Here is a 27,098-nt window from a genome sequence, read left to right on the forward strand (position 1 = left end):
TTTTTTATTTTCATGAGCTGTAAGCTGTAATCATCAAGATTAAAACAAAAAAAAGGCTTGACATATTTCACTTTATGTGTAATGAATCTATAGAATATATGAAAGTTTCACTTTTTGAATTAAATTATGGAAAATAATGAACTTTTTCTCAATATTCTAATTTTTTGAGATGCACCTGTGTATGTGCTGGTCTATTTCATGTTGCACAAGAGTGCGTGCTGCCCACCTCTACTATTCAGAACACTGAAGACCCTTGACATTTGCAAACAATCGATATGGTAATTTTGTTTGTAGATTTTAATTTGATTATTAAGAAGAGTTCCAAATTGGTATTGTAGTATGTTTTATGAGACTGATTTTATGGGACTGATTTGATTATTCCATCAATGTCTGTAGCTTAATTATAATTATTAAACAACAAAGTTAATGGTTGATCAATTTTTGAGGCTGATTTTAGTAGACTGATGCCACAACCCTGCTGCACCCACAATATTGTAAATATGTTCCTATATCTTTTCTAAGTATACCACCACTATCATTCATTTCTTCAAAGGCATTGTCACAGATATATAAATCATTTTCAAGATCTGGCTCGTGCACCAATCAGTATGATTGATTATAATGTAGTAGTAAAGCTTTATATTCATCCTCCTTCCTTCAGGTGAATGCATTTAAATAAGGTGAAGGAGCTGTATTGGCCCTCTTGCAGTATATAATTATACATGACTTGTGCTACACTTTGAAACTAAATACGTGGCGTACTATGGGATTGTGCTTTTTCACGAAATAATCCCATGCTGCCAACACAATGAATTTGCATTTTCTTAATTAGTATACCCATTTTTAGTAAAGCTGCTAGAAATAGTGTGTGTGTGTGTGTGTGTGGGCCCTGTGACGACCTGGCGGCTTGTCCAGGGCGTCTCCCCGCCTGCTGCCCAATGATCGCTGGGATAGGCTCCAACATCCCCGTGACCCCAATTGGGATAAGTGGCTTGGATAATGGATGGATGTGGATGGATGGTTGCTACAAATAACCCCTGAGCTTGCCTTTCTCTCATAAGTTTGGATACAGTATGATTAGATCACAGCTTTTGGTGTGTGTGTGTGTGTGTGTGTGTGTGTGTGTGTGTGTGTGTGTGTGTGTGTGTTTGTGTGTGTGACACAGGTTAGCCGCTGTGAGAAGTTTGGTTATGGGGTGATGGTGACTCAGGTGGCAGCTACCGCTCCTGGTGTGGCAGCCCTGCACAGTTCAGGTACACACACACACATTCTCACACTAACGCAAATAGACACACGAAGAGGCAAGTGCATATACAGATGCAAACTATGTTTACAGGTATTACAGATGCTCAAGATTCATTCATCTGATTTACTTTGCCAGTGAAACACAAATAGCTCGGTGCAGCTTCATTTCAGAGATACGAAGCCAAAAAAAAGCGATTTCCTAGTAGCATGTGTTATTTGTAGCTGAAAATCTTTGCCATGACTGGAACCGTACTTTTATGCTTGGAAGAAGAGGATTACAACTTGCTAAGAGTGGCATGGATGTGAATTCATAATTTGGTGTAGTATTTCAGGAATAATGTTTTCCCTCAAATGGCTTCTGTGAACACATCTTGTGGAGGTTTCATATCCTTCTCAACAAAAATACAGTATAAATACTTCTCAATGCTCACTCGTGATGTCATGTCCAGGTTACGTCCAAGCGCTGGTGGTTGAGCTTTGGTCAGCTCTGGAGTGTGGCAGAGAGGATGCAAGGGTTGTCCATCCCAAATCTACACCCATGGACCCCATAGACAAGAGCTGCCTAAAGGTACAGTATGTGTGTCTGCATGCGTGCATGTGTGTACACACTTGTGAGTATTCAAGATGTTGATATTTGATTCCAAGATCTAACTTGACTCGCTGAGCTGATGTCGGGACAGATTCTTTAAAATCTAAAATCTTTCCGTTTACTGCTTGTACTTGGTTTAAGTTGGACAGACATTCCTCACCTTCATGTGAAGACAGTGGGGTGGCACGGTGGTGCAGTGGTTAGCGCCGTCGCCGCACAGCAAGAAGGTCCTGGGTTTGAGCCCCGGGGTTGTCGAACCTTGGGGGTCATCCCAGGTCGTCCTCTGTGTGGAGTTTGCATGTTCTCCCCATGTCTATGTGGGTTTCCTCCGGGTGCTCCGGTTTCCTCCCACAGTTCAAAGACATGTAGGTCAGGTGAATCGGACTTAATAAATTGTCCCTAGGTGTGAATGTGTCTGCCCTGAGATGGACTGGCGACCTGTCCAGGGTGTTTCCCCGCCTTCTGCCCTATGACTACTGGGATAGGCTCCAGCATCCCGTGACCCTACTTAGGATAAGCAGCTTGGAAAATGGATGGATGGATGTCAAGACAATAAGATTGAGATTCTTAGGTCCAAAATCAGTCTCCAGTGCAGTGGCTCTCAATCACATGCCATGGAAAGTCATGTGTGAATGGGTTTTCATAAAAACCTAATGCTACATCAGCTTACCTCACTGATAAGTCCTGCTCTGTCTAGTTGAAAGAAGTTATTGAATGAAATCAGCCTGTGTGATGTTGGGTCAGAATGAAAACCTGCACATTTATGGCTCTTAATGGCTCGTGATTGAGTCCTACTGCTCTAGTGTATTTGCAAGAATGTGTGCTGCTTAGGTTTCAGCTCTTTGAGAGGAGGCAGGCCACCTTGCTTAGCACAATTAGCTGGTGAAAAAGTGAACATGGGCAGCCAGAGAAGTGTGAACTGTGCTTCCCCTGCAACTGAATTTACAACCAGTGTTATGAGCGGGTCAGTGACTAGTGTAAGAACAGTATGGCCCATGCACCATTATGCTGACCTGCAGGGCTGGACAGAGACCACGATAGCTGGCAGCAGAGTCAAGAACTGAGCCTGTGTTGGAGACTACTAGATGCCGGTAATTTTCTTTGTGCATCTGTGGGGCTCTGGATGACGAGCTTTTTGTTCTTTTGTCTTTGCCCCCTGACCTTGGTAGTGCCAATCAAGCTAATGCACTACAGTTTTTGTGGATTACACTGGCCTTTTGGCAGACAAGCCCCAAGGTTTATTCCCTTTTGTGCAATATTATGATTGGTAGCAATTTCATTTTTCTCCCCCGGTTCAGTTTCTAATGTGTTACAGTACTTTTGAAATATTGCTGAAATGTGGCTGGTTTATACCATCTTCTTAAACTAAGTATCTACAGTGTGCACTGTAATACACCGAATGAATACCATGAATGAATGTGGTGAACAAAATGAGAAATCTGGGTCACATCATCAGGAATGATCTATGTGATGACGATGATGTGCAACGCCAGTGTTGCAAACTGTATGCACAAGCCAATATGCTGGCATACAAATTTCATATGCGTACAGATGATGTTAAAACTGCTCTTTTTAGGGCCTACTGTACTCCACTCTATACAGCCCACTTGTGGTGCAGTTATAGCAGAGCAAAAAGGAAAAAGCTGCTGGTAGCTTATAATGATGCTTTCAGAATCTTGCTCAAGCTTCCATAATGGACAAGTGCAAGTCATACGTTTGTGACTAGTAATGTTCCCACTTTTCATGCTGTGTTGAGGAATTTTATGTACAAATTTATGTGTCGATTAATTGATTCTAAGAATGTAATTATAATGCTGTTAACGGAGCCTACACAAAGTGACACAAGGTACTCCTCTTGTTTCTGGAAACATTGGAACAAATGTCTGTATAGCTTTTAATCATTGTGGACTCGTGAACTGCTGTTTTTAGCTATATTTTTGTGTTCTTGTCTTGTGTTGTATTTCTTTGTTGTATTTAACATGGACCTACCTTTGTGTCTGAATAAAGTAAGATTTGATTTGCAAAAACACACACTACACATGAATCGACACTTTGATAATGTCGCTTTTCTCTCTGCCAACAATTTTCTTGAATTGGTGGATGGTCATCTCAAGATGATCTGTGTGTGTGTGTGTGTGTGTGTGTGTGTGTGTGTGTGTGTGTGTGGCTCTTGGTAGGGACTGTAGATTACAAACTAGCTCTGAACAGGATTGGCTTATTGCCAAACAAAAGCAGTCCTTGATTTATTAGGGGCGAGGGGAGCTACACCAGTCATGGACATGACTTGAGACAGTAACGGGGTGGAGCACAAGGGGGCAGTTGTTTTTTTGCTGTGTTTCAGTCACGTGTAAGCAAGGTGAGAGAGTTTGTTATAGAGCAACAGCAGGCAAAAGATTTAAAGGAGTCAATTTGGAGTCAAAACCAAACACGTCAATGTGCTAAAAATCTAGTTGTTGCTCAATTTATTAGCTATTTTTTTTCTAGATTTCAAATATTTAATTGTTAAATACATTTGAACCACCACGAAAAGTATTTTGTAATATTTTGTCTTTAAAATGCACATCGGGGCAGCCGGGTAGCGTAGCGGTCTATTCCGTTGCATACCAACTCAGGGATCTCCGGTTCGAATCCCCGTGTTACCTCCGGTTTGGTTGGGTGTCCCTACAGACACAGTTGGCCGTGTCTGTGGGTGGGAAGCCGGATGTGGATATGTGTCCTGGTCGCTGCACTAGCGCCTCCTCTGGTCAGTCAGGGCGCCTGTCGGGGGGGGGGGGGGATAGCGTGACCCTCCCACGCCCTACGTCCCCCTGGTGAAACTCCTCACTGTCAGGTGAAAAGAAGCGGCTGGCGACTCCACATGTAGCGGAGGAGGCATGTGGTAGTCTGCAGCCCTCCCCGGATCATCAGAGGGGGTGGAGCAGTGACCGGGACAGCTAGGAAGAGTGGGGTAATTGGCGAAGTACAATTGGGGAGAAAAAAAGGGGGGGATGCACATCGGTAAAAAACAAGAGGAAAGTTGAAACATGTCACTCACTTGATGCTTCCATGCTACGCTACCCAGACGCCCCTGGTGCTAGATTATTTAATGCTAGACATTAATAAAACAGAACTGAATGATGCTGTCAGAACTCATCCAATGATAACATATCAAGGTATAGCCCAACAGCGGAGCCACTCATGGGTTTTTATCCATCCATCCATCCATTATCCAAACCGCTTATCCTACTCAGGGTCGCGGGGATGCTGGAGCCTATCCCAGCAGTCATTGGGTGGCAGGTGGCGAGACACCCGGGACAGACTGCCAGTCCATCACAGGGCCCCCACACGCACACATTCACACCTGGGGCAATTTAGTACAGTTGATTCACCTGAGTCTTTGGACTGTGGGAAGAAACCAGAGCACCTGGAGGAAACCCACGCAGACACGGGGAGAACATGCAAACTCCACACAGAGGACAACCCGGGACGACCCCCAAGGTTGGACTACCGTAGGGCTTGAACCCAAGACCTTCTTGCTGTGCGGCGACTGTGCTAACCACTGCACCACCGTGCCGCCCCGCTAACCACTGCGTCACCGTGCCGCCCGGGTTTTTATCCATTACTTTCAAATATTGGTTGTACAAGGACATAATAGTTTTGTGGATTCAAAAGCTTGCATCAGATAAATGTGAAAAAAAATCATTGTGCGCTTAATTTGCTGCCTTCATTGCCTCTAGTACCATGTATTATTCATTTTAAATACGTCTGAATGGACTAAATTTCTTGCAACGCGTTTTGATTTAGTTTTTTTTTCTTCCAACTGTTGTTGCTTTGTTTAAATGGCCGCAGGCAACTCTAATCGATTATCATGGAAGCATTCTGTTACAGCACTTAGTAAGCAGATGTGACCAATCTGCAGTCATCGGTCTGGTGGAGGTGGATGAACCAACTGGGAGAGAGTTAATTTGAATATCCAGTTTAACAAAAGACAAATTAGTAAACCTGTGCGTTATCGTATCATAAACTGTTACGCTTATTTATGTTACGTTTGTTTAAAACAAGACCACGTGCGGTAGGGGTGGGGTGGCAGCCCTTGACGGTGAGTCTGTGGAGTGTGTGTAAGATAAGATAACTGAGACCACCAAGGTGCGCCACAGAACGCCACGGGGTCTTTTCTACCAGTGGCCGTCAATCTGTATAACTCCTCCCCCTTCTGTAGGGAGAGGGAGGAGTTACACAGCTGAAACATTGAGAACAATACGATCTATATTATGTGCAATATCACTTTTTCAACATCATAGCAATATTACTTCTCCATATCATGTGCAATAATTACTTTTTTTGTTTTTTAGTTTACTTATTTTTTACTTAATTTTATCTTGTAGGCACAAGTGTTACTTTTATTGCTTTATTATGTTTTAACTTTGAAGCAACCTCTGGCACAAGAGTTTCCTTCGGGATGAATAAAGCTTTTAGATAAGCAATAAGATAAGAAATAATTAATCCCCGGAGGGAAATTCAAGTGTCAACAGCAATGAGAATGAAACACAGGAGAGGTGCAAGTAAGAAGAGGGAGAGTCTAGAACCAAGCCAAGATAATAAGAATGAAAATATAAATGGCTATAAAATAAAACACTGAGCTGCTGGCCCGAGATATCTGTACTGGATCTCTGAATGAGTGAACATATGTAGTCTATCAATAAATATAATCTCTACATATGTACAGTCTATCAATAAATATAAATATCTACATATGTACAGTCTATCAATAAATATAAATATCTACATATGTACAGTGTATCAATAAATATAAATCTCTACATATGTACAGTCTATCAATAAATATAAATCTCTACATATGTACAGTCTATCAATAAATATAAATCTCTACATATGTACAGTCTATCAATAAATAGTCTCAGTCTATCAGTCTTAGACTATCCATCGATCCATCCATTATCCAAGCCGCTTATCCCAATTGGGGTCGCGGTTTGCTGGAGCCTATCCCAGCAGTCATTGTGCGGCAGGCGGGGAGACACCCCATCTTAATCTATCAATAAATATGAATGTACATATACAAATATGAATGGATATATGTATGAATTAATATATAAGTTCATGTGCAATAGTGCCGGAGTCCATGCAGGATTCAGCAGTTAAAATCAAAATTAAGTAACAGACAGTGCAGGTCTAAAAGTTCTCATATGGGGGTCAAGCCTCGGTTGTGCAGCCTGGTGGCTACTGGCACAGAGGTGCTTTGTGGTGTGCCGAGGGAGGATGAGTCTGTGGCTGAACGTGCTCCCCATTGTGTGTGTGTGTCCCTTTGCATCTCATTGGCAAGGGCAAGGGATGTCTCACTTTTAAGCAGCGCTGTGCATTAAGCACCGTCAGCTGAAAAAGAACAGGTTTCAAATGCATTAAGGCACCTTTTAGTTTGCCTTGACATAGTTTAAAGTTGCACTCAATAAAACCAAGTAGACATATAGGGGATGACAACATCCCACTTGTCCACCACAACCTAAGCCCCATTCAGATCAGCATCATGGATTTATTTTCGCCCTGCAACCCCCACCGGTCCCTCTGGCTGGTGTGTCGCATATGTGTGTGGAACAGAGGCAAGTAACGGCTCAACAGAGGAGGTAAAAGATCAGACATTAAAAGAAAACACAGGGTGAAAAAAGAAAACCCAGTTCATGTTTTTACAACCAAAGCAATTGAAGCAAGCTCTGCTGCTCCTTACAAGCTGCTCAACAACATGAGACAATGGGTTTTATTTGTTCCTTTGATCGCTTTGTGGTGTGTCTGCTCTTTTTAATCTCCCTTTGAGAACAGGTAGACATTTTACTGTTTTACTGTAACCCTCACATCTGTTCTGGCGTGTGTGTGTGTGTGTGTGTGTGTGTGTGTGTGTGTGTGTGTGTGTGTGTGTGCGTGCGTGCGTGCGTGTGCGTGTGTGTGTGCGCTCTTAGAACATCAGCTTCTTCATCTCAGGGCAACATTTTTTCTTCTTTTTTGTGATAAATAATTTTTTTTATAAAGATCAGATACATCACAAATTCCAGCAAATGCCCTTTTCATGAAAGAGGGGGAAAAATCAATATACTATATAAATAAAAGTGCTATGAACTCTCTCTCTTTCTTTCTCTCTCTGTCTCTCTCTCTCCAGTCTTTCCTGTCCCTTGTCAATCTCCTTTCGTCTCCTCAGTCGGTGAAAAAGCTGCTGGGACAACAGCCTCTCCCTAACAAGAGTGAATACACCTTGCGAGAGATTCCCACCTCCATACTGGTGAGACCACACGCACATGCAGCGCTATTCAAATATATATACTACCATGGTGTGGCTGCAGTACCTCACTCAGCCACTGGAGGGCATTTTTGTTCTTTTCTTCCCTAAGCACCACCCACGAAGTGTGAGCGTCTCTCTCTTCACAGGCCCCACTAATATAACACTTTCATGGTGTATATTGCCCACTGCACGTCATTGTTATTCTCTGATCCATTTACATTTCACAGCGTTGACATTCTGAATGTCCTGTCAGTCCATCATTTCTCTTTGTTTTTTACCCCACAGGACTTGATTGACAGGTTGATTGCTGTGAATTCTGATGCCAAGATTCATTCTCTCTTCAACTATGAGCAGTCTCACACGTTTGGCCTGAGGTGAAATTGATGTTTTCTGTACTGGATAGCTGCAAGTGAACGTATTAAGTGTCTTCCCCTACTGATTAGCATTAGCGATGCACATACAGACACACTAACACACATGCACGTTTCTCGCTATCAAGCTAGTAGCAGATTGACTGGGCTCTCTATACTGGGATTAGCTGACACTGAGGGGCTAATGAAAGGATTCCTCTGGATGAGGAGATTATCAAGGCCTTCTTATGCATGTGTATGTAGGGGTTGGGAGAGTGTGTGTGGATGTAAATCTAAGAGATCGATCCAGTAGTAAAAAAATGTGTGATACAGAAAGAGAATTGTGGGCATCTATGGATATGTGCCCATAGAAATGCACACAAACCTATATGTCTGTGCATGCATTGCATGCCGCAGGGCAGTTGGACGCTGTTTGCTTTTTGAAAAGCATACTGAATCCCAACATTTGGCTTGTTCTGAGCCTCACTGTCTGACTGACTTATGGCTTCTGTCTCTGTCACTCAGCCCACTTCTAGTTCACAGACAGAAGCCAGTGACACACAAGCACACACCCCTGCAATCTTTTTCATCTCAACACAAACACACACACACACACACACACACACACACACACACACACACACACAGTTTGCTTCAACGCATGCATCTTACCTGTGTGATTAAATAGCAAAGTTTACTTCAAAAAACTCTACCCACACAAACATATATATTCTACCAGTAAGTGGTTGGTGGCTGAGGAGATTTCATTTTTTCCTACTAGCTGGCAGTTTAATTTAGTGGTAATCAAGCGATGCCCCTTTCCTCCGAAAATTGACTTTACTGCTTATCATATGTTTAACACTTGTTCGAAATGATTATCATTCCATAACTTATATCTAATTTGGCAAAAAATGGGGTTCGTTATGTTGACATTGTATTTAGTAAGGTTGGGATTTTGTCTTTGCTCAGGGGCCAGCATCATTTGAGGTTAAAAAAAAGAAGTTTATATTCTGTTTCAGAATCATGTTTATTGGCCATGTACGTTTGCACATACATAGAATTTGACTCCGGTTTCATGGCTCTCTGTGTACTTAACATAGAATAACGACACAGCAATCTTCAGATATATACGCAAGGATTGACTTATATAGGCGAGATAAGAGGTGATAAAGTGCAATGGTGCATAGAATATATCAGAGATGCTGAAATAAATGTTAGCAGGTTACTTACATATATGCCTGAGGTAGATGGACATGACAGAGCGTACCAGTATACGTACAATTTACAGTATATACAAAATGGTTGGATTTGTTAGACAGTGTTAAGCATTCATTTGAGTGACAGCCCGCAGAAAGAAACTGTTTTTTATAGGTGGTTGTTGTGGGGTACAGTGCTCTGTAGCGCCTACCAGAGGGGAGGAGTTGGAACAGGTTGTGACCAGGGTGTGATGGGTCTGCAGTGATGTTGCCTGCCCATTTCCAGACTCTGGAGGTGTATAAGTCCTGAATGGAGGGCAGGTTAGCACCAGTGAGTTTCTCTGCAGACTTAACTGTCTGTTGTAGTCAGTCCCTGACCTGTCTGGTGGCCGAACCAAACCAGACAGTGATGGATGTACAGAGGACTGACTGGCTTATTGTAGTGTAGAATTGAATCAGCCGTTCCTGAGGCAGGTTGAACTTCTTGAGATGGCGGAGAAAGTGCGTCCTCTGCTGGGCCTTTTTGATGATTGTGTCTATGTTGGATGCCCACCTTAGGTCCTGGGAGATTGTGGAACCCAGAAATCTGTAGGTTTTCACCGTAGACACCATGCTGTTGAGTATGGTGCTGGTGGTGGTGGGGGGCAGTGTTGGGGGGCTCCTCCTGAAGTCCTCTGTCATCTCCACTGTTTTGAGCGTGTTCAGCTCCAGGTTGTTATGGCCGCACCAGAGGGACAGCTGATCAACCTCCCGTCTACATGCAGACCTGTCACCATCCCGGATAAGACCAATGATGGTTGTGTTGTCCGCAAACTTGAGGAGTTTAACAGACGGGTCACCTGAGGTGCAGTCATTTGTGTAGAGGGAGAAGAGTCACGGGGAGAGCACACATCCCTGCGGGTGCCAGTGATGTGTTTGAAGCTAAAGAGACAAGTATTAGCTAGATTTCTAGTGCATCGCTTGAAGACCATCATGCCCAAATCTGATTATCACTGAATCACTACTTGAAACAAATACAACACGCAGCTTTATGGATCACCAACCTCAACATGTCACATCAGTTTCTATTCAGTACATGTTGGCCCTGAAATTAGTGCAACTCAAATAGAATGGGATGCTGAATACTTGTCCGACACCATTACAGCAGCACATCTGCAGTAAGAGCAAAATAGAAATTTACTTGGACCAGATTCATTGGGTAAATCTCTCTATATAAATGTTGCATTAGAAATCTTGGACTTCTTCTTTTCTTTGATCCCAGTTAGTCCATCACTGATAAAAAATAAATATCAAAGCAATCGCTGGGAGAGGTGAAAGGCATTGCCAAGTGGGAGAGATTTACCGACTTGCTTCGTGTTACTTTGCATCAAGCAAAATAAAAGGGATATTAGTCTTTAGCCAGCAGGGTCCATGTTGTTTGAGTGTGCTCATTGAGGAATGCAACGTACTAATCAGACCACTTATTCAATATAGAGCAATATAGCAACTTTTTTTGTGCTTGGTTTTTGTGCAGACCTACACAGTAGCATTTATGAGGCATATGGCCAACCTCCACTCTCAGTATTTTACTGTGGACCTCACAGACCGCAGGTGTTTCCTTGGGCTAACACCAAAAGCAACCAAAGGCATCTTGCTAGTGGATGTTCTGGTTGTTCGCTGCTTGCTGCCAGCCCTCTTGTAGTCATGTCAAGGGTGGCTGGATATTGAACCTGTGTTGCAAACATTATAGGCTATCAAGTTTGTTATAGAGATGTTACAGTGTGAAGAAATCCGTCTTCAAGTGGTTGCTGTTTCAGGTTGTTATCACTAATTTGCGTAGGTTAACTTTAACTTTAGCTCAACTTCTAATCTACGCCTCAGGTACTGGCATCTCGCTGCACTGTGCTGCCATGGCATTGGCTGCTCCTCATCTTCAGCTCTTGTTCAAAATGAATGACTGTGGGTTGTGTTTGCTGCTCATGACTTAGGTTGACTAGGAAACAGGAAGTATGTTTCACGTGTTCAGATATGGCCGACAGAGGTCAGATTTGCTATGTTTGACTCAGCATCCATCCTTCTTTATTGTTCTATGGAAAGCATTGCCTGTGAGTATTTTCAATTATTAACATGTCTTAAAGGCATTGTTGATGACTACTTTGGCATTGCAAGGGTTTCAACAGATTGCAGTTAAGGATGTTTTGTGCTAGTAGCATAGCTGCATGGTGGCTATATGTAGCTGTAGAATTTACATCATCTTTGTTTGCTTCTTACATAGTGATTATGACAAATGTGCAGCTGTGCTCAGGTTGAACAGTGAGGGCCGAACAGTGAAAAGGCAATTTTGTCTACAGCAACAAAATGTCAGGTGGTTACACACGACAGCCTTGCCCAGAACTTGAGCATGTCTCAGCCGCGAGGTGATGAAGTCAGGTTGGTCCACATTCACGCATCAAAATAATCAAAGTGCTCCAGTAAGTCATCAGCCAGCATGGCTGCAGTCAATGCACATGCTAGTGAGGCAGCATGAGTTAGAGCAGTATTTGCTCAAAAGGAAATTGAAAATGCGAGTTAAGCGAGCATCCGGGTAGTGTAGCAGTCTCTTCCATTGCCTACCAACACGGGGATCCCAGTTTGAATCCCCGTGTTACCTCCTGGTTGGTCGAGCATCCCTACAGACACAACTGGCCGTGTCTGCGGGTGAGAAACCGGATGTGGGTATGTGTGCTGGTCGGTGCACTAGCGCCTCCTCTGGTTGTTCGGGATGCCTGTTTGGAGGGGAGGGGAAACTGGGAGGAATAGCATGATCCTCCCACATGCTACGTCCCCCTGGTGAAACGCCTCACTGTCAAGTGAAAAGAAGTGGCTGGTGACTCCGCATGTATTGGAGTATTTGGTAGTCTGCAGCCCTCCCCGGATCAGCAGAGGGGGTGGAGCAGCGAGCAGGACGGTCCAGAAGAGTGTGGTAATTAGCCACGTACAATTGGGGTGAAAAAAGGGGAAAAATCCCCCAAAAAAGAAAATGAGAGTTAAGCAAGCAGAGCTCAAAGTAGAGGAAACACGTCTGAAGGCAACAGTGGAGGTTCTGGAGAACAGGAGTGATCTGATCACAGGAGTGAGAGTGGATGAGCAGGCAAGCAGCAAAGTTCTGGGTGTACTGGAGTTTGTTTAGGACTTTGGATGATGAGCCATAGAGAATGCTGTTGCAGTAGTCAATTATGGATGTAATGAAGGCATGGATCAAAGTTTAAGCAGCAGAGAAGGAGAGTGATGGGTGGAGACGAGCTATGTTTTTTGGGTGGGAAAAGGAAGTTCTTTGTGATTTGATTGACATGGTGTTCAAAGGAGAGGTGGCTGTCAAAGATGATTCCAAGGTTACTGATGTTTAGGGAAGGAGACAGAGTATAGTTATCGATGTTGAGGCAGAATTTGTGAGGGGTAAGTCATGTGGGGCCAATGATGATCATGTCAGATTTATCACAATTTTGTTTGAGAAAGTTGGCTTGCATCCATGATTTAATTTCAGTGAGATAGTTGGTCAGACTGGAGTAAGTTGTAGTGGCGATGGATTTACTGTGGATGTAGAGCTGGACGTCATCGGCATAGAAGTGGAAGTGGAGACCATAACGACGTATGATTTTACCAAGGGGGAGCATGTTCAGGATGACCTGGAGAGAACCAAGCACCAAACCCTGGGGAATGCCTTGGGACAGGGGAGCGGTGAAGGAGGTGCAGTTGTTGCTGATGGGCCAATGATTTGGCCATTATGACTGATTTCCATGATGGCGAAGAGTCTGCACCGGTCTGCAGGTCACTAAGGACAGTTGGCACAAATTATCTGGTAGTGTGCAGGAGTTTAAGATTCAAATGATCTGTCTCCTGTTCGAGCCTTTGACAGGTCATATCTATCATGATTATATCAAACATATTTGATTTTTATGACAAGTTTGAGCTTGTAGGCAAGTGTGTTAACCTCTATGACTGTAGTCATAATCAGTGTGCTCGTCTACAACTGCAGGCCTAATTTTTAAAAGTCACTCGTTAAGTGTGTGATGCTGAGACCTTTGCCAGTTGTTTAGGACTTAATATGTCTTCTAGTGTATTCCCTGCTTTAGTTTATTAACGTGTCCATTTCAGTCTGTAAAAATGCTGGTTTTAAACTGGTTGTCATCTCAAGAGTTTTTTCACATTCAGACTTTGCCATTTTATTGAGGTCATCCAGCAAAGTCCTCGTTTTTTGAAACTGCAATTGAATTTCATCCCAGAGGGGAAAACATCGGGCATGTACTCGAATCTATTTACAAAATTGAAACCTTCCATTGGACAATTGCTTTTCATCCCAGTTGCTTTCTACTCCATCCTGCAACATGGGACCAGGCTAGCCTCTCTACTTTGGTGTTTCAAACTCAATGAGGTTGCAATGCCTGACAGACACTCGGCCTCTTGCTGTGCTGTTGTTCGAGTGAAAGTGGAGAGGTGTCATTCACTCAGAATGCCAAGTGACAGGTCGTCACATCAGGAGAATGAAGCAGCTGATTTAAAGCAGAGGTTTCCTCTGCAAGGGCAAACACTCACATTGATAAACATACACATGCACACACAAGCATGCACACACGCGCTTATGCACCATATAACATGGAAATATTGAACCCTCCACTGCTTTTTCTTAACAACTATTTTAAAAATGACATGACATGGGCACATTTATGCCCCTTTCTCTTTTCTCTCCCACACAGAAAATTGAATTAACAGGATCTCGGTTCATTTCTAAAATGCCAGTTTGCCACATTCCAAAATGAAACTCAAGATGGCTACTCTTATGGTTGTGTTTCCAAATTGTGGGAAACAAGAGAGGGAAAAAAAGCCTGTTCCTGTGTGGTAGTCAATACCAATAGGAAATAGGTGGATTCAAATTGGTCTGAGATGTTCAGCTCTCTGATTGAATGACACGGGGGACATCTGACATTCGAAGGACGTTTTACATACCAGTGTGACCAAACATCAGATGAAATTGATATCAGGATGCTAAACGATGGCTTTGTATACACCATCCGTCAATATATATTATATACTAGAAGAGTGCACTCAGTAGAGTGCAGATCTCCACCAGGCATATCTCCCCTTCTCCGGTGCTCGGACTTAAGCGAAAAACCAGCTGAGGAATTAGCACTCAACTGCAGTATAAAATGGGTTTTTCCAAGGTTTTGAATCACCACAACCACGAGAGGACTTGATAATACAGTCATAACTGTGAACGAAATTTATTAGCCTGACAGACCAGTAGTATACGAGATTAGCAGCGGGCCAATGCTCATACACACACACAGACAGAAAAACCAGTGTTTATCCTGCCATTATAAAACTTTTGCGCAGCACCCTTGTTGATTGAACAGGAAATATGGAAAAAACATTTTTAATATGCAGCGCTCAAGCTTAAAAAGCTGCCCAATAAAAAAAAAATCTTTATGCATGTTTAATAATTCAGGTAAGAAAATCACAGAAAGGTGAATCAGTTATTCTGGACACAATGTTTAGTGAGAGGAAGATTGCATCACTCATCCAAGTGACTTCATCAGTCTCAACTGACTGTAGGTATCCCCCAACCTTATAAACAATACAGTTGGATAATGACCGACACCAATGATTGGTTTCATATGCAAATAGGCATGACCATTAACTCGATTTTAAATAGCCACATGTACTATTCACAGAGGATTGGGGAATAGTTGCAATCACAGCATTGTAAGAAGATGGTGACAGATGTACTCTTAGCCCCCCCCCCCCCCCCCCCCGGTTCAGCAATGAGCAATGATTGTCCTTGAAAGAGTGGCCACTGGCCTGTAGATTGGTGTAGACTGCGGAGTCCTGGCCTGATGCATTAAGTATGCTGTTAAGTGCTGGGAGGATTGCCATAACTTGTACACTGGGGAAACCAAACAGATGCTGGCCAAGAGGATGCCACAACACAGAAGAGCTAACGCGTCAGGCCAGGACTCCACGGTCTAGACCCATCTACAGGTCAGTGGCCACTCTTTCAAGGATGAGGATGTGCACATCCTTGATGTGGAGTCAAAGAGGAATCAGGGAACCCAGGCACACAGCACCACTACATTCAGCCACATTGATATTCTTGTTGGCACCAATAATGCTAGAACGAAGCAATCAGAGATCACAAAGGCTAGCCTAGTCAGGATGCTTGAGTTGGCCAGAAAGATGTGTTTACATAGTTAATTGTCTCTGGTCCCTTACCCGTGAGGGGTAATGATGAGCTGTACAGTAGGCTCACCTCAATGAACCACTGGCTGGCTTGTTTCTGTAATGAGCAGGGATTCGGTTTTGTTGCCTTCTTTCTGGGGCCCCTCTTACCTGCTGAAAGCGGGCGGCATTCACACTACTGGGGATGGTGCCACTTTTGTCTAGCAATATAGATAGCTGTCTACATTTAGATTGACACTAGGGACATCTCATTCAGCAGGTCGCAGGTGACTAGAGTGCCTGCTAGGTTTAAACCTAGTGTGGATGTGGAGTCAACTAGTTTAGTTGTCTAATCAGGGGGAATAGTGGGATCCTCCCACATGCTACGTCCCCCTGGTGAAACTGTCAGGTGAAAAGAAGCAGCTGGTGACTCCACATGTATCACAGGACACATGTGGTAGTCTGCAGCCCTCCCCAGATTGGCAGAGGGGGTGGAGCAGTGACCCGGACAGCTTGGAAGAGTGGGGTAAATTGGCCAAGTAGAATTGGGGGAGAAAAAAGGGGGGAAATCCCTCCCCCCCAAAAAAACATGTATGTTTTGATACTCATGTCTGTGCCCCTGACCAACACAATAGGAAGAAATAACTGGAGTTGGTCCTCGGGTGCTGTGTGGTGGCTGCCCACTGCTCCTAGCTACACAGCTAGGATGGGTTAAATGCAGAGAGTGAATTTCAAATAAAGTGTACTCTATTCAAAGTGTAAGTCTTTAAAGTTGTCAACTTGGTACAATTGGAATTAGATACAAGGTATCTAATTCCAATTAATATTTCATCTATTTGTCTATCGCCTTAATATTTAAGTCTATTTTCAATTTAACTTCTAAACTTGAATCTAAACTCAAATCTTTTGAGGCTCTTATTCTAAGTCCATCTCCCTCAGCCACAAACAGACTCTGCTCATTCCAGATTGTGATACTTTATCAACCTCCTGGCCCTTACTATTTCTTGAAGAATTTGGAGAAATTTATCTCAGGTCTTGTTACTCATTCTAATGAGATTCTAATGCTTGGTGATTTCAGTACTCAGCTGAATAAGGCTGCTGATCCTCTTAAGTAAAGCCTTTCTGGTGCTTGTTGATACTTTTGGGTTCACCCAGTGTTCAAGAGTCAACTCATTGCAGTGGTAACACCCTTGATTTTGGTTTTATCTAAAGGGATAGCTGTTTCTGATCTGACTGTCTTGCCAACCACATCTGCTGTGTCAGATCATTTTGTCATTAAATTTGAACCATTATTGGCCTGTGCTGTTGATGTCGGTACAAATGTAATTGCCACTCGCCACATTGGTCCGTCCACTGTAGCTGCATTTGGCCAGCAGTTGCCTGAAGTCTTGGCTCCTTTCGCTGTAGCGAGTGACTCTGTTGGAAATTTCACTCGAGAGTTGACACCCATGTCCTATCGGACTTGAACCTAGTTTTTTGGCACTTACTTGACTAGATCCTTGCTTGTGTTGTATTAACTCTCAGATGTACGTTGCTTTGGATAAAAGCATCTGCTAAATGAAATTGTAAGATTGTAACTTAAATGTGGCCCTCTCTAGTCTCCTTGGTTCAGTTGCACTTCTCACTACCAGAGCTAGGTGACTAAAGAGGCCTACAACCTGGTTTAATGATGAGACACGTGCTCTTTAGCAGGCCTGCAGGAGACTGGAATGTAAATGGCGAAAATCAAAATTGGAAGTTTTTTACTTATCTTGGCATGAGTGTTTATTGAAATACAAGTGTGCTTTATCTGCTGTGAAAGCAGTGTATCTGACTCGCTTAATCAATATTAATAAACATAATCCCAGATTTCTCTCTGACATTGCAGATAAAAAGCAGCCGTCTATTGACTGCTTCCCATTCACGGCCCATGAGTTTCTAGACTTTTTTGGCAATAAGGTTGATGAGATCATAACCAAAATTAGTTCAACTCCAGCTACTCCTGCAGATCCTGTCTTACCAAATTCACATCTCTACAATGAGTCACTGATAGTCCCTGTTATTACAGCTTTTGATACTATCTCTCTTGTAACTTTGACTAAGCGCATGTCAGCTTCTAAACCAAATACATGCCTACTTGACCCTTTACCAGCAAAAAATTCTTAAGACCTCTGTCCTTTTCTGGGGCCTACAATGCTAAACATTGTTATTATCACTTACTACTGGCACTGTTCCCAGCAGTTTTAAGACAGCTGTGGTTAAGCCTCTACTTAAAAAAAAAACACCTTGATCCAGGGTCTCTTTAATAACTATTGACCAGTCTGTAATCTTCCATTCTTTTCTAAAGTACTAGAGAGAGTTGTGTATCAACAACTTTCGCCCCCTTTAGAAGAAAATTATCTTTATGAATCTTTTCGATCAGCTTTAAGGGCCTGTCGCGCCACTGAAATTGCTCTGACCAGAGTGGTGAACGATCTTCTACTTGCTACTTGTCTTCTATGACTGGACATCAGTGCAGCCTTTGACACCATTGATCACTGTATACTATTAGACCGAATAAATTGTAATTGTGGTGTCTCTGGCTTAGCCCTCTCAACTAAAGTCCGACTTATCTAGAAGAACACAGTGTGTCTGTTATAATACATCGAAATTCTCTGATGTTAAATATGGCATATCTCAGTGCTCAGTTCTTGGCCCTCTACTTTTCTCTCTTTATATTTCACCTCTTGGCCAAATAACACGCAGTCATGGAATACATTTCCATTGCTATGCTGGTAATACTCCGCTGTATGTGCCTGTAAGTCAGTCAAGTCAAGTCAATTTTATTTGTATAGCCCAATATCACAAATTATAAGAGCTGATGATCGTACTCAAATGACTAATTTAGAGGCCTGCTTGGCTGCTGTGAAAAATTGGATATCACTTAAATTTCCTGCTTTTAAATTCGGATAAAACTGAGATGCTGGTCATTGGCCCTAATTTTGATCAAGGAACAATAACAATTATCAACTCTGTGATTTCACAAAGTGTGGCAGTCAAAAATCTTGGGTGCTACATTTGATCCTCACGTTTTCTTTGATAAGCACATTAAAGAAATCACCAAGACTGGGTTTTTTGTCACTTATGCAACATAGCTAAAATTTGGTCTTTCCTGTTCATGGCTGATGAAGAGACTCTAATTTGTTTCATCCAGACTTGAATATTGTGATGTTCTGGTTTCAAGTCTGCTACATGCTAGTATTAAAAGTCTTCAGATGGTTCAAAATACTGCAGCTAGAAAATAAACTAGAAAATTGGACCATATTACACCAATTCTTGCCTCCCTTCATTGGCTTCCTATCGATGTTAGATGAGACTTCAAAGTGCTTCTGCTGACTTACAAAATCTTAAATGGGCTTGCCCCATCTTACCTGTCTGATCACCTTAAACAGTACATTCCATCTCGAGCTCTTTGCTCTCAAAATTACAGGGCTCCTGTGTGTACCCCAAATTAAAAAGAAGTCAGCAGGTGGCAGGCCTTTTCCTTTTGGGCCCCGTTCCTATGGAATAACCTGCTGGCTGCTGTCAGACAATCAGAGTCTGTTGAGTCCTTTAAATCCAAACTAAAAACTCATCTTTTTGCCTTGGCCTACAGTTAGTTGCCTTTAAATTGAGCACTAAATGACCTGTACTGCATGGCGGGGCAGTTTCTGTCTCAGTGAATTTACCAAGCATTGTTCTGCCAATGATTATTGACTATTGCAAATTTTCTTTTGCTCACATCTTTTCTCTCTTTCTGTATGATGTCTTCTCCTTTCTGTTCTGCCTTGTATATGATGCAAGTCTCCCCTGTGTGCACATGTGGTCTGTCCTCCTCCCAGGTCTCCATGGTGATGTGAATTGCTACCTGGATGCTGCTGGCATCCTCCTTGTCACATTCTTTATATATACTGAATCCATATAATTTTGTTATCCTGTTTCAATGTTATATCCTTCGCTCTCTCCGATGTGTGACTAATGTAATTTCTTGTCTCTTCTCCCGTGAATGTGAATGGGTGAATGGTGTGATGTGAGTCTCCCCCGTGTGCTTGTGTAGTCTGTCCTCCTGCCAGGTCTACGTGGTGATGGTGGTCACGGGGCTCAGATCCTTGGCTGTTCGAGTGGCATCTGGACACTGCTTGGCATCCTCCTCGTCATATTTTTCATGTATCTTATAATTCCATTATAATTCTGTTATCCTCTTTCAATGTTGTATTCTGTAAATTGTGCTTTATTCTGTACACACAACATCCATTGCATGTTTGTCCATCTTGAGTCTTGAGAGAGATCCCTCCTCTGTTGCTCTCCCTGAGGTTTCTTCCTATTTTTCTCCCTGTTAAAGCGTTTTTTTTTTTTTTTTTAGGGAGTTGTTCCTTATCCCATGCGAGGGTCTAAGGACAGGATGTTGTATTGCTGTAAAACCCATTGAGGAAAATTTGCAATTTGTGATATTGGGCTATACAAATAAAATTGACTTGACTTAAACCGTTTACGGTCGCGCATGGATGACTCACATCTATAGTTGATAAGTCAGCGACAAGAAAATGCAACACTTCCTGTTTTGACTGCACCCTAGAGGAAGTTTTTTTCTTCATAACTTTCACATTTTTTGGATGATCAGAATTCTTTTAATCATGTGTCAGCCCGATCCAAGTCAACCATAGATGTCTCACATGCGCACAGATGACTTAGTAGATCAGGCAGTGACAGCAGCATTGGTTGAGCGAGCTAGAGAATGAATGAAGAGGGCAAGCAAGCAAGCAAAATTTTATGAATATAGCACTTTTAAAAACACACAGTTACAAAGTGCTTTACACTCCATACACACAATTACGAATAAATACATAAAATAAATTGAATGAATGTTAAAAACATGGCATCAGCAAATTGAATGAATATTAAAAACATGGCATCAGCAAATTGAATGAATATAAAAACATGGCATCAGCAGTAATAGGCCAAGCTAAAAATTAAACAAAACAGAAGTCAGGGGTGGGAATCTATAAAAAGGCTTGCCTGAAAAGATGGGTTTTTAGAAGCTGCTTAAAACAGTCCAAAGATTCAGCGAATCTAAAGGATTAGGGGAGATTATTCTAGAGGCTTGGGGCTAAAACTGCAAAGGCGCTGAGAGGTAGTGATGATAGTGAGAACAAATGTTTTTTGAAGGTTTTGAATCACCGCAACCATGAGAGGTTCTTCATCATGCTGTCATAACTGTGCACAAAAAATTTTTTAGGCTGATACATCCAGTAGTTTGCAAGATTAGCCGCAGACAGACAAGTGTGCGTGCGCGCAACCAAATGTATAATCCCTGCCAGCCTGGCAGGGGTAATAATGAATACTTTGATACCGAAGTAAATAAATAAAATCATATTTCCTTGTTTTCAGTGGGTGTTGGACTCCGACAAGGTTGTCCCTTGTCTCCGATTCTGTTTGTGATATTCATAGACAGGATCTCAAGACGCAGCCAAGGTGAGGAGTGTGTCCATTTTGGGAATCTCAGAATTGCATCTCTGCTCTTTGCAGATGATGTGGTTTTGTTGGATTCATCAGAACATGACCTCCAGCGTGCACCGGGGGCGGTTTGCAGCTGAGTGTGAAATGGCCGGGATGAGAGTCAGCCCCTCCAAGTCTGAGACCATGGTTCTCTACCGGAAAATGGTGGATTGCTCCCTCCGGGTTGGGGATGATTTGTTACCTCAAGTGAAGGAGTTCAAGTATCTTGAGATCTTGTTCACGAGTGAGGGTAGGATGGAGCGGGAGATTGACAGGCAGATTGGTGCAGCATCAGCAGTAATGCGGACGTTGTACTGGACCGTTGTGGTGAAGAGGGAGCTGAGCCGGAAAGCAAAGCTCTCAATTTACCAGTCAGTCTTCGTTCCAACCCTCACCTATGGTCATGAGCTTTAGGTAGTGACTTAAAGGATGAGATCGTGGATACAAGCGGCTGAAATTAGTTTCCTCCGTAGGATGTCTGAGCTCAGCCTTAGAGATAGGGTGAGGAGCTTGGATATCCGGAGAGAGCTCAGAGTAGAGCCACTGCTCCTTCGCATTGAAAGGAGCCAGTTGAAGTCCTTCGGGCATCTGATTAGGATGCCTCCTGGGTGCCTTCCTTTGGAGATTTACCGGGCACAGCCAACTGGGAGGAGACCCTGGGGTAGACCCAGAACTCACTGCAGGAACTACATGTCCAGTCTGGTCTGGGAACGCCTTGGGGTCCCCCAGGAGGAGCTGGAGGGCGTTGCTGGGGAGAGGGACGTCTGGAGTGCCCTACTTATCCTGCTATCACTGCAACCCAACCCTGGAGAAGCAGCTCAAGATGAATGAATGAATGAATATTTCCTTGTTAAGAATCAGAAAAACAAAGCCTACAGTTTGGCTGATGAAAATCCTGCCTGATGGCAAGTTGAAGTTAATTGATCCCCCAGTCCCTTCAGCAGGTGTGCTGTCAATTAAAAGTCAGACTTTGCCTGTAAGGCTTTTTTACACTTTGTGAGGTCTGTTGATGAGAGTTGTTTTTGCCTTATACTATGTTCTCTTTTTACCTGCGCTTATGTTGCTATACACCAGACCAATGGCTCATCACTATTCTTTTAGGGGAGAAGCAAATTGTGTACATCGTCCCTCAGCTCTAAACCCGACCTCCTGAAAACATACTGGTGCTGTCATGTGGGAACCCACAACAAAAAACTAGACTGCCACCTATTTGGGGTACTAGCCCAAAATGGCCCCAAGACACACACTCCTTTTATATTATTCCATTGGAGAGAGAAGTCTCTGACACCAAGTGGCGAAAGGCCCTGTGACCTACATTCTCTTCTTTTCTCCTACATTCTCATTTGCCCTTTTGTCCTTAATCCAGTTCTCTCTGTTTGTCTGTCTCTCTTTGTTGGTTTCTTTCACTTTCTCTCTTCCATATTCTCCTGCAGCATGGCCTCCAAACAATGTCTCCATTCATCATGTGGATCCTTTCATGATTTATTACCTTTATTACTACTGCATTAATGCTCAAATCCCTCTATTGTCTTGCTCCAATTCTCTTCTTGGTTATTCTCTTGTTCTCCCACTCTCTCACTCTTTCCTTCACTCTCATATCATGCACATAACCGAGGCCATACACAGTCTACCTCAATATTGCCCATGTCTATATGGTTGCCTGTTAATGTGCAAGGAGATGAGTCTGGTGAAATGTAGTCTCATCAAAATAGATTAAAGAATATAAATCCGGCCTAGCAAAACCATATGTGTGCACCTTTATATTAGCTTGTGAGCAGAAAATTGGATTTTTAAGACAAGTTTCTTTGTATAATCAAACAGCTGAACAATGTGTTCTAAGCTGCAAGAAAAGCGTTTCATAAATTGTTTGAATCTTGGGGGCTATTATCATGCAAATGAATGTGCAAAAAGCACTTTGTTCTTTCAGCACCTTCCACTTGGAATCAGGTCTGGGTTAGTGTATCTATGAACTCCGTCATAGTACCTTATAACTCTTGAACCACAGTTTAATCTCTAGCCCGAAATCTTGGAGTGATGCCATTCATACAGATGGAATTGTGCTTTCTATTTGTCACTGCAGTCCCCTTGGCGTTGATGTTATGTTGAACCTCAAGAACAGTCTACAGATACTGTGCTTACTGATGCCTAATGTAGATATCCTAATCCTTATTATGCAATATATTTTCCTTTTTTTGTGGCATATATTATATGTTGTGATGTCTGCTATCTTAGTTTCATTGATGTTGCAATTTCTTTTTTTTCTTCCTTCAATTGTTAGGCTTCTCTCTACAACACTACATTTCATCTGGTTCTGGAGTCTACGCAGGGATTTTCTATGGCTGAAATCTGAGCTTGCAGCTAGCCTTAGAGTCTTTTTGCTTTGACTTTGAATCATCAAATAGCTAAAAGCCCCAAAATTTCATGCAGGTTTTTTGTTAATCATTTGCATTTAGCCTTGAATTTGTTACTACAACACATTTTATTACTATATTATAACATAATAATAATTATTATTGTTTTATATATATATATATTTGTAAAATCCAGTGAGTCAAGTCAAGTAAATTCTTTATGAGACAGTACAAGCTTGTTTCATGCTATAAGCAATCATCAGCTGTCAATAAAGCTACACGGGAAGGACCATATCACCATATCATTAACTGCCTCGTCATGCACATCACTTGCACAACGTCCAGTGGGGAAGGGAGAGGTGCCTACATTCAAAAATTCAAAAACACATGATCACTAATGGTCCAATGGAGTGGGGGGGATATTTTTCTATTGTCATGGTTTATTTATAATTACAAAATAGGTGTTTATATCTATGTCTGCAACTGCTGGCCAATTCATTCCTTTTATTCAATATGGACATTTCTGGTTTGCAAATGATAAAATATTGTTCAGTTAGACACAGATTGCACATTTTACTAGTGGTTGAATATACTTTGTTCTTTGAGAGGATTTTCCTGGTGGTTGAATAATTAATGTTTCTGCCCGCCAATTACCAAATATAACAGCTTAAAGATGTTACATTCTTTAAATGGTTGTTTCTGAAGCTACACATGTGTGCATTAAACCTCTGAATGTTCCTTCTGTTAGAACGACGTATGTCTATTTTGCCGTTGTCATTTCTTGTCAGTTGGGGGAGTCCGATTGTGATGAAGGTGTCATTGATTCGTTTATGATTCTTGTGTTGTGGGATGATATTATTTGTTAAATGTTATATATTTTATATATATATATAAATAATAACGGGGGTCATGGGGATGCTGGGATAGGTCCAGCATCCCCGCGACCCTGAGAGCAGGATAAGCAGTTAGGATAATGGATGGATGAATGTATATACACACACAAACTTTTTTTTTTTAACCTTACCTGCATAAAATCATCTTGCTGGCCACTTCATCCCATTCAGGAGCTCGGGTCTCCTCTGATTATCTGCATTGTGTCATCCTTCTGAATGGGTTGAAATCCACATTCCAGCTACATTACCATATTTCCTGCTTGGTTACTGTATGCATGCTCACGTCTGTTTTTTCCTGTATCTCTATGTCTTTGTTCTTGCAGGCTGCTGAGTGTGTTGTGCTGTAATTTGGACTCCTTTCTCTTGCTGGAGAGCCAGTACAGCATCTGCTCCATGCTGCTTCAATGTCAGAGGGACAACATCACTGAGCCATCAAGTGGGAAGGGGTATGTGCAGAAAGACAAACACACGCATGTCCATATTTACTCACGGATGCACATTTGTACCCACCCAAGCAAGCATGCATGCATACGTGTACATGGATAGTCACTGAGGAACTCCATGCTCACTCATGCTTTATCTCCTGTCCTCTTACTCAGCTGTAAAGCAGGCCTGATGGCTTTGTTTTTCCCCTACCCCAAGACAAAAACTAAAAAGTAATCTAGATTAAAAATAAGAAAAAAACAGAATTTGTTTCTGCCCTTCAACACCAGGCCTCCACCAAACAGAACTTCATTAGCCCACTGTATCTCACTAAATGTCATTTTCTGCTTCACCAAAAGGGGAAATATAATGCCACTCTTGATTTATAGTCAGTGATAGATGGTGCTCACATTCAAAACTTATGTCAAGTAGGGAAAAAGTTGGACAGGGCAGATAGGGAACGTTGTGGCTATTCATCATCCAGCAGCAGGCAATTCAAAAATGTCTGGCTAGGGATGAAACCTAGTGGTAACCAATGTTGGTATCAGCTCGAGTACACACACACACACACGCACACGCACACACACACACTTGCTTTCACGTAAGACTGTCAATGGACAATTTCTTTTGTTCAGGTTGGAAAACTGAACAGAGCATAACACTGAGCATAAAGGCCTGTAGTTGCTCGTGGTGCAGGAGACCCGGGTTCACGTCCCGGGTGTGGCGGTTCCTGGCTGCCCCCCTAATTCGCTACATTGGTGTCAGAAGTGGGATGGTGAGACTGTCAGGCCATTGGAAGTGCGTGCACCCAGAGGCATGAGGGAGCTGATATGCTGAAGCACGGGGACGCGTGTCCCGAAGGAGGGGGGTAGTGTAACAATCATGAATGAGTAGATTCGTTGGCCCTTGGCTACCGGGTCAGACCCTTTAGTCAACTGGTTAACGTAGTTGCCTGTGGTGCGGGAGACCTGGGTTCACGTCGCGAGTGTGGCGGTTCCTGGCCGCTCTGCAAATTTGCTACTTTGTAAGTGTGTATTTAAATACTTGAATCTCATTATCATTTTTGCATACCATAGCCATCCACGTGGCTGCTCCACTATGTATACGAGCTCAGACTGGCTACTTTTACTACTACTACTTATGGCTGCTCCCGTTAGGGGTCGCCACAGTAGATCATCCGTTTCCATTTCTTCCTGTCCTCTGCGTCTTCCTCTGTCACACCAGCCACCTGCATGTCTTCTCACAACATCCATAAACCTCCTCTTTGGCCCTCCTCTTTTCCTCTTCCCTGGCAGCTCCATAATCAGCATCCTTCTCCCAATATACCCAGCATCTCAAACTGATGTTGGGTATATTGAGCTCAGACTGGCTGCTTCCCCGTATTTTGTTCCCACTCACCCCACTGCCCCCCCCCCCCCCCCATTCAACCCCGGCATCAGGGGTATTGATTGAGTTTTAGCCTTTAATGGTTGTAATGGGCTCAATCTGCAGAAGAAGAGCTTTATTGTAACAATGAAAAATAATCAGTTGGAGTTCAATACAAGAGACACTGTCGAGCCCACTGGGAAATGCTAAATAAAATGGTAAATGAATGCATGACAACCTTGTCTTTCCACCATACCTTTAGGTCTGCTAGATTAAAATTATAATCTTGAATAGTTTACTGTGAAGCTTCTTTCAGCTGCTGAAAAGAACAAAAAGTCACTTGACAGCCATGCTGAAGGACACAAGGTATGGAGAAAAAACATCCCAGGTGGCAGGTAGGTGCTGCAAAGTGCTTGGGCAAACATGGTTAGGTAAAAGCACTGTACCGACTTCAGTTCTTTTGTATCTAAGCATTCATGCATATACTCAGCGGGGTTCATGTTTCCACCAACATCTTTTTGCCCAGTTGTTTGTTTCTGTCACTTCCTTTCATTGTTCTTGAGTCAAGAACAATGAAAGAAAGTGACGGAAACAAAAAACTGTGCTTTAGTGAACATTTTGGGTAAATGTTGGCCGTAATAATTTTCAATATTGACTTCTCCAAGTATATTAGAGTTTAACTGAAATATGTTGTTTGAACTTGATTAAAAAAACATATTCCTTGAGTAGAAAAAAATGGAAAAAAATCTACCTTCAG

At 42.6% G+C, this 27,098-nt stretch overlaps 1 protein-coding gene across 1 annotated transcript in view; it reads left to right on the forward strand.

The window, feature by feature from the left end:
• tbc1d32 (TBC1 domain family, member 32) overlaps positions 1-27,098 on the forward strand; it is a 121,520-nt gene that overhangs the window by 40,281 nt on the left and 54,141 nt on the right. The window contains exons 20-24 of the mRNA XM_056294202.1: positions 1,166-1,253; positions 1,695-1,813; positions 7,980-8,099; positions 8,385-8,473; positions 24,877-24,999. Of these exons, the coding sequence (XP_056150177.1) occupies positions 1,166-1,253; positions 1,695-1,813; positions 7,980-8,099; positions 8,385-8,473; positions 24,877-24,999 (539 nt within the window). The remainder of the gene's footprint in view (positions 1-1,165; positions 1,254-1,694; positions 1,814-7,979; positions 8,100-8,384; positions 8,474-24,876; positions 25,000-27,098) is intronic.

Source organism: Lampris incognitus, chromosome 15 (genome assembly GCF_029633865.1).
Source record: "Lampris incognitus isolate fLamInc1 chromosome 15, fLamInc1.hap2, whole genome shotgun sequence".
NCBI lineage: Eukaryota > Metazoa > Chordata > Actinopteri > Lampriformes > Lampridae > Lampris > Lampris incognitus.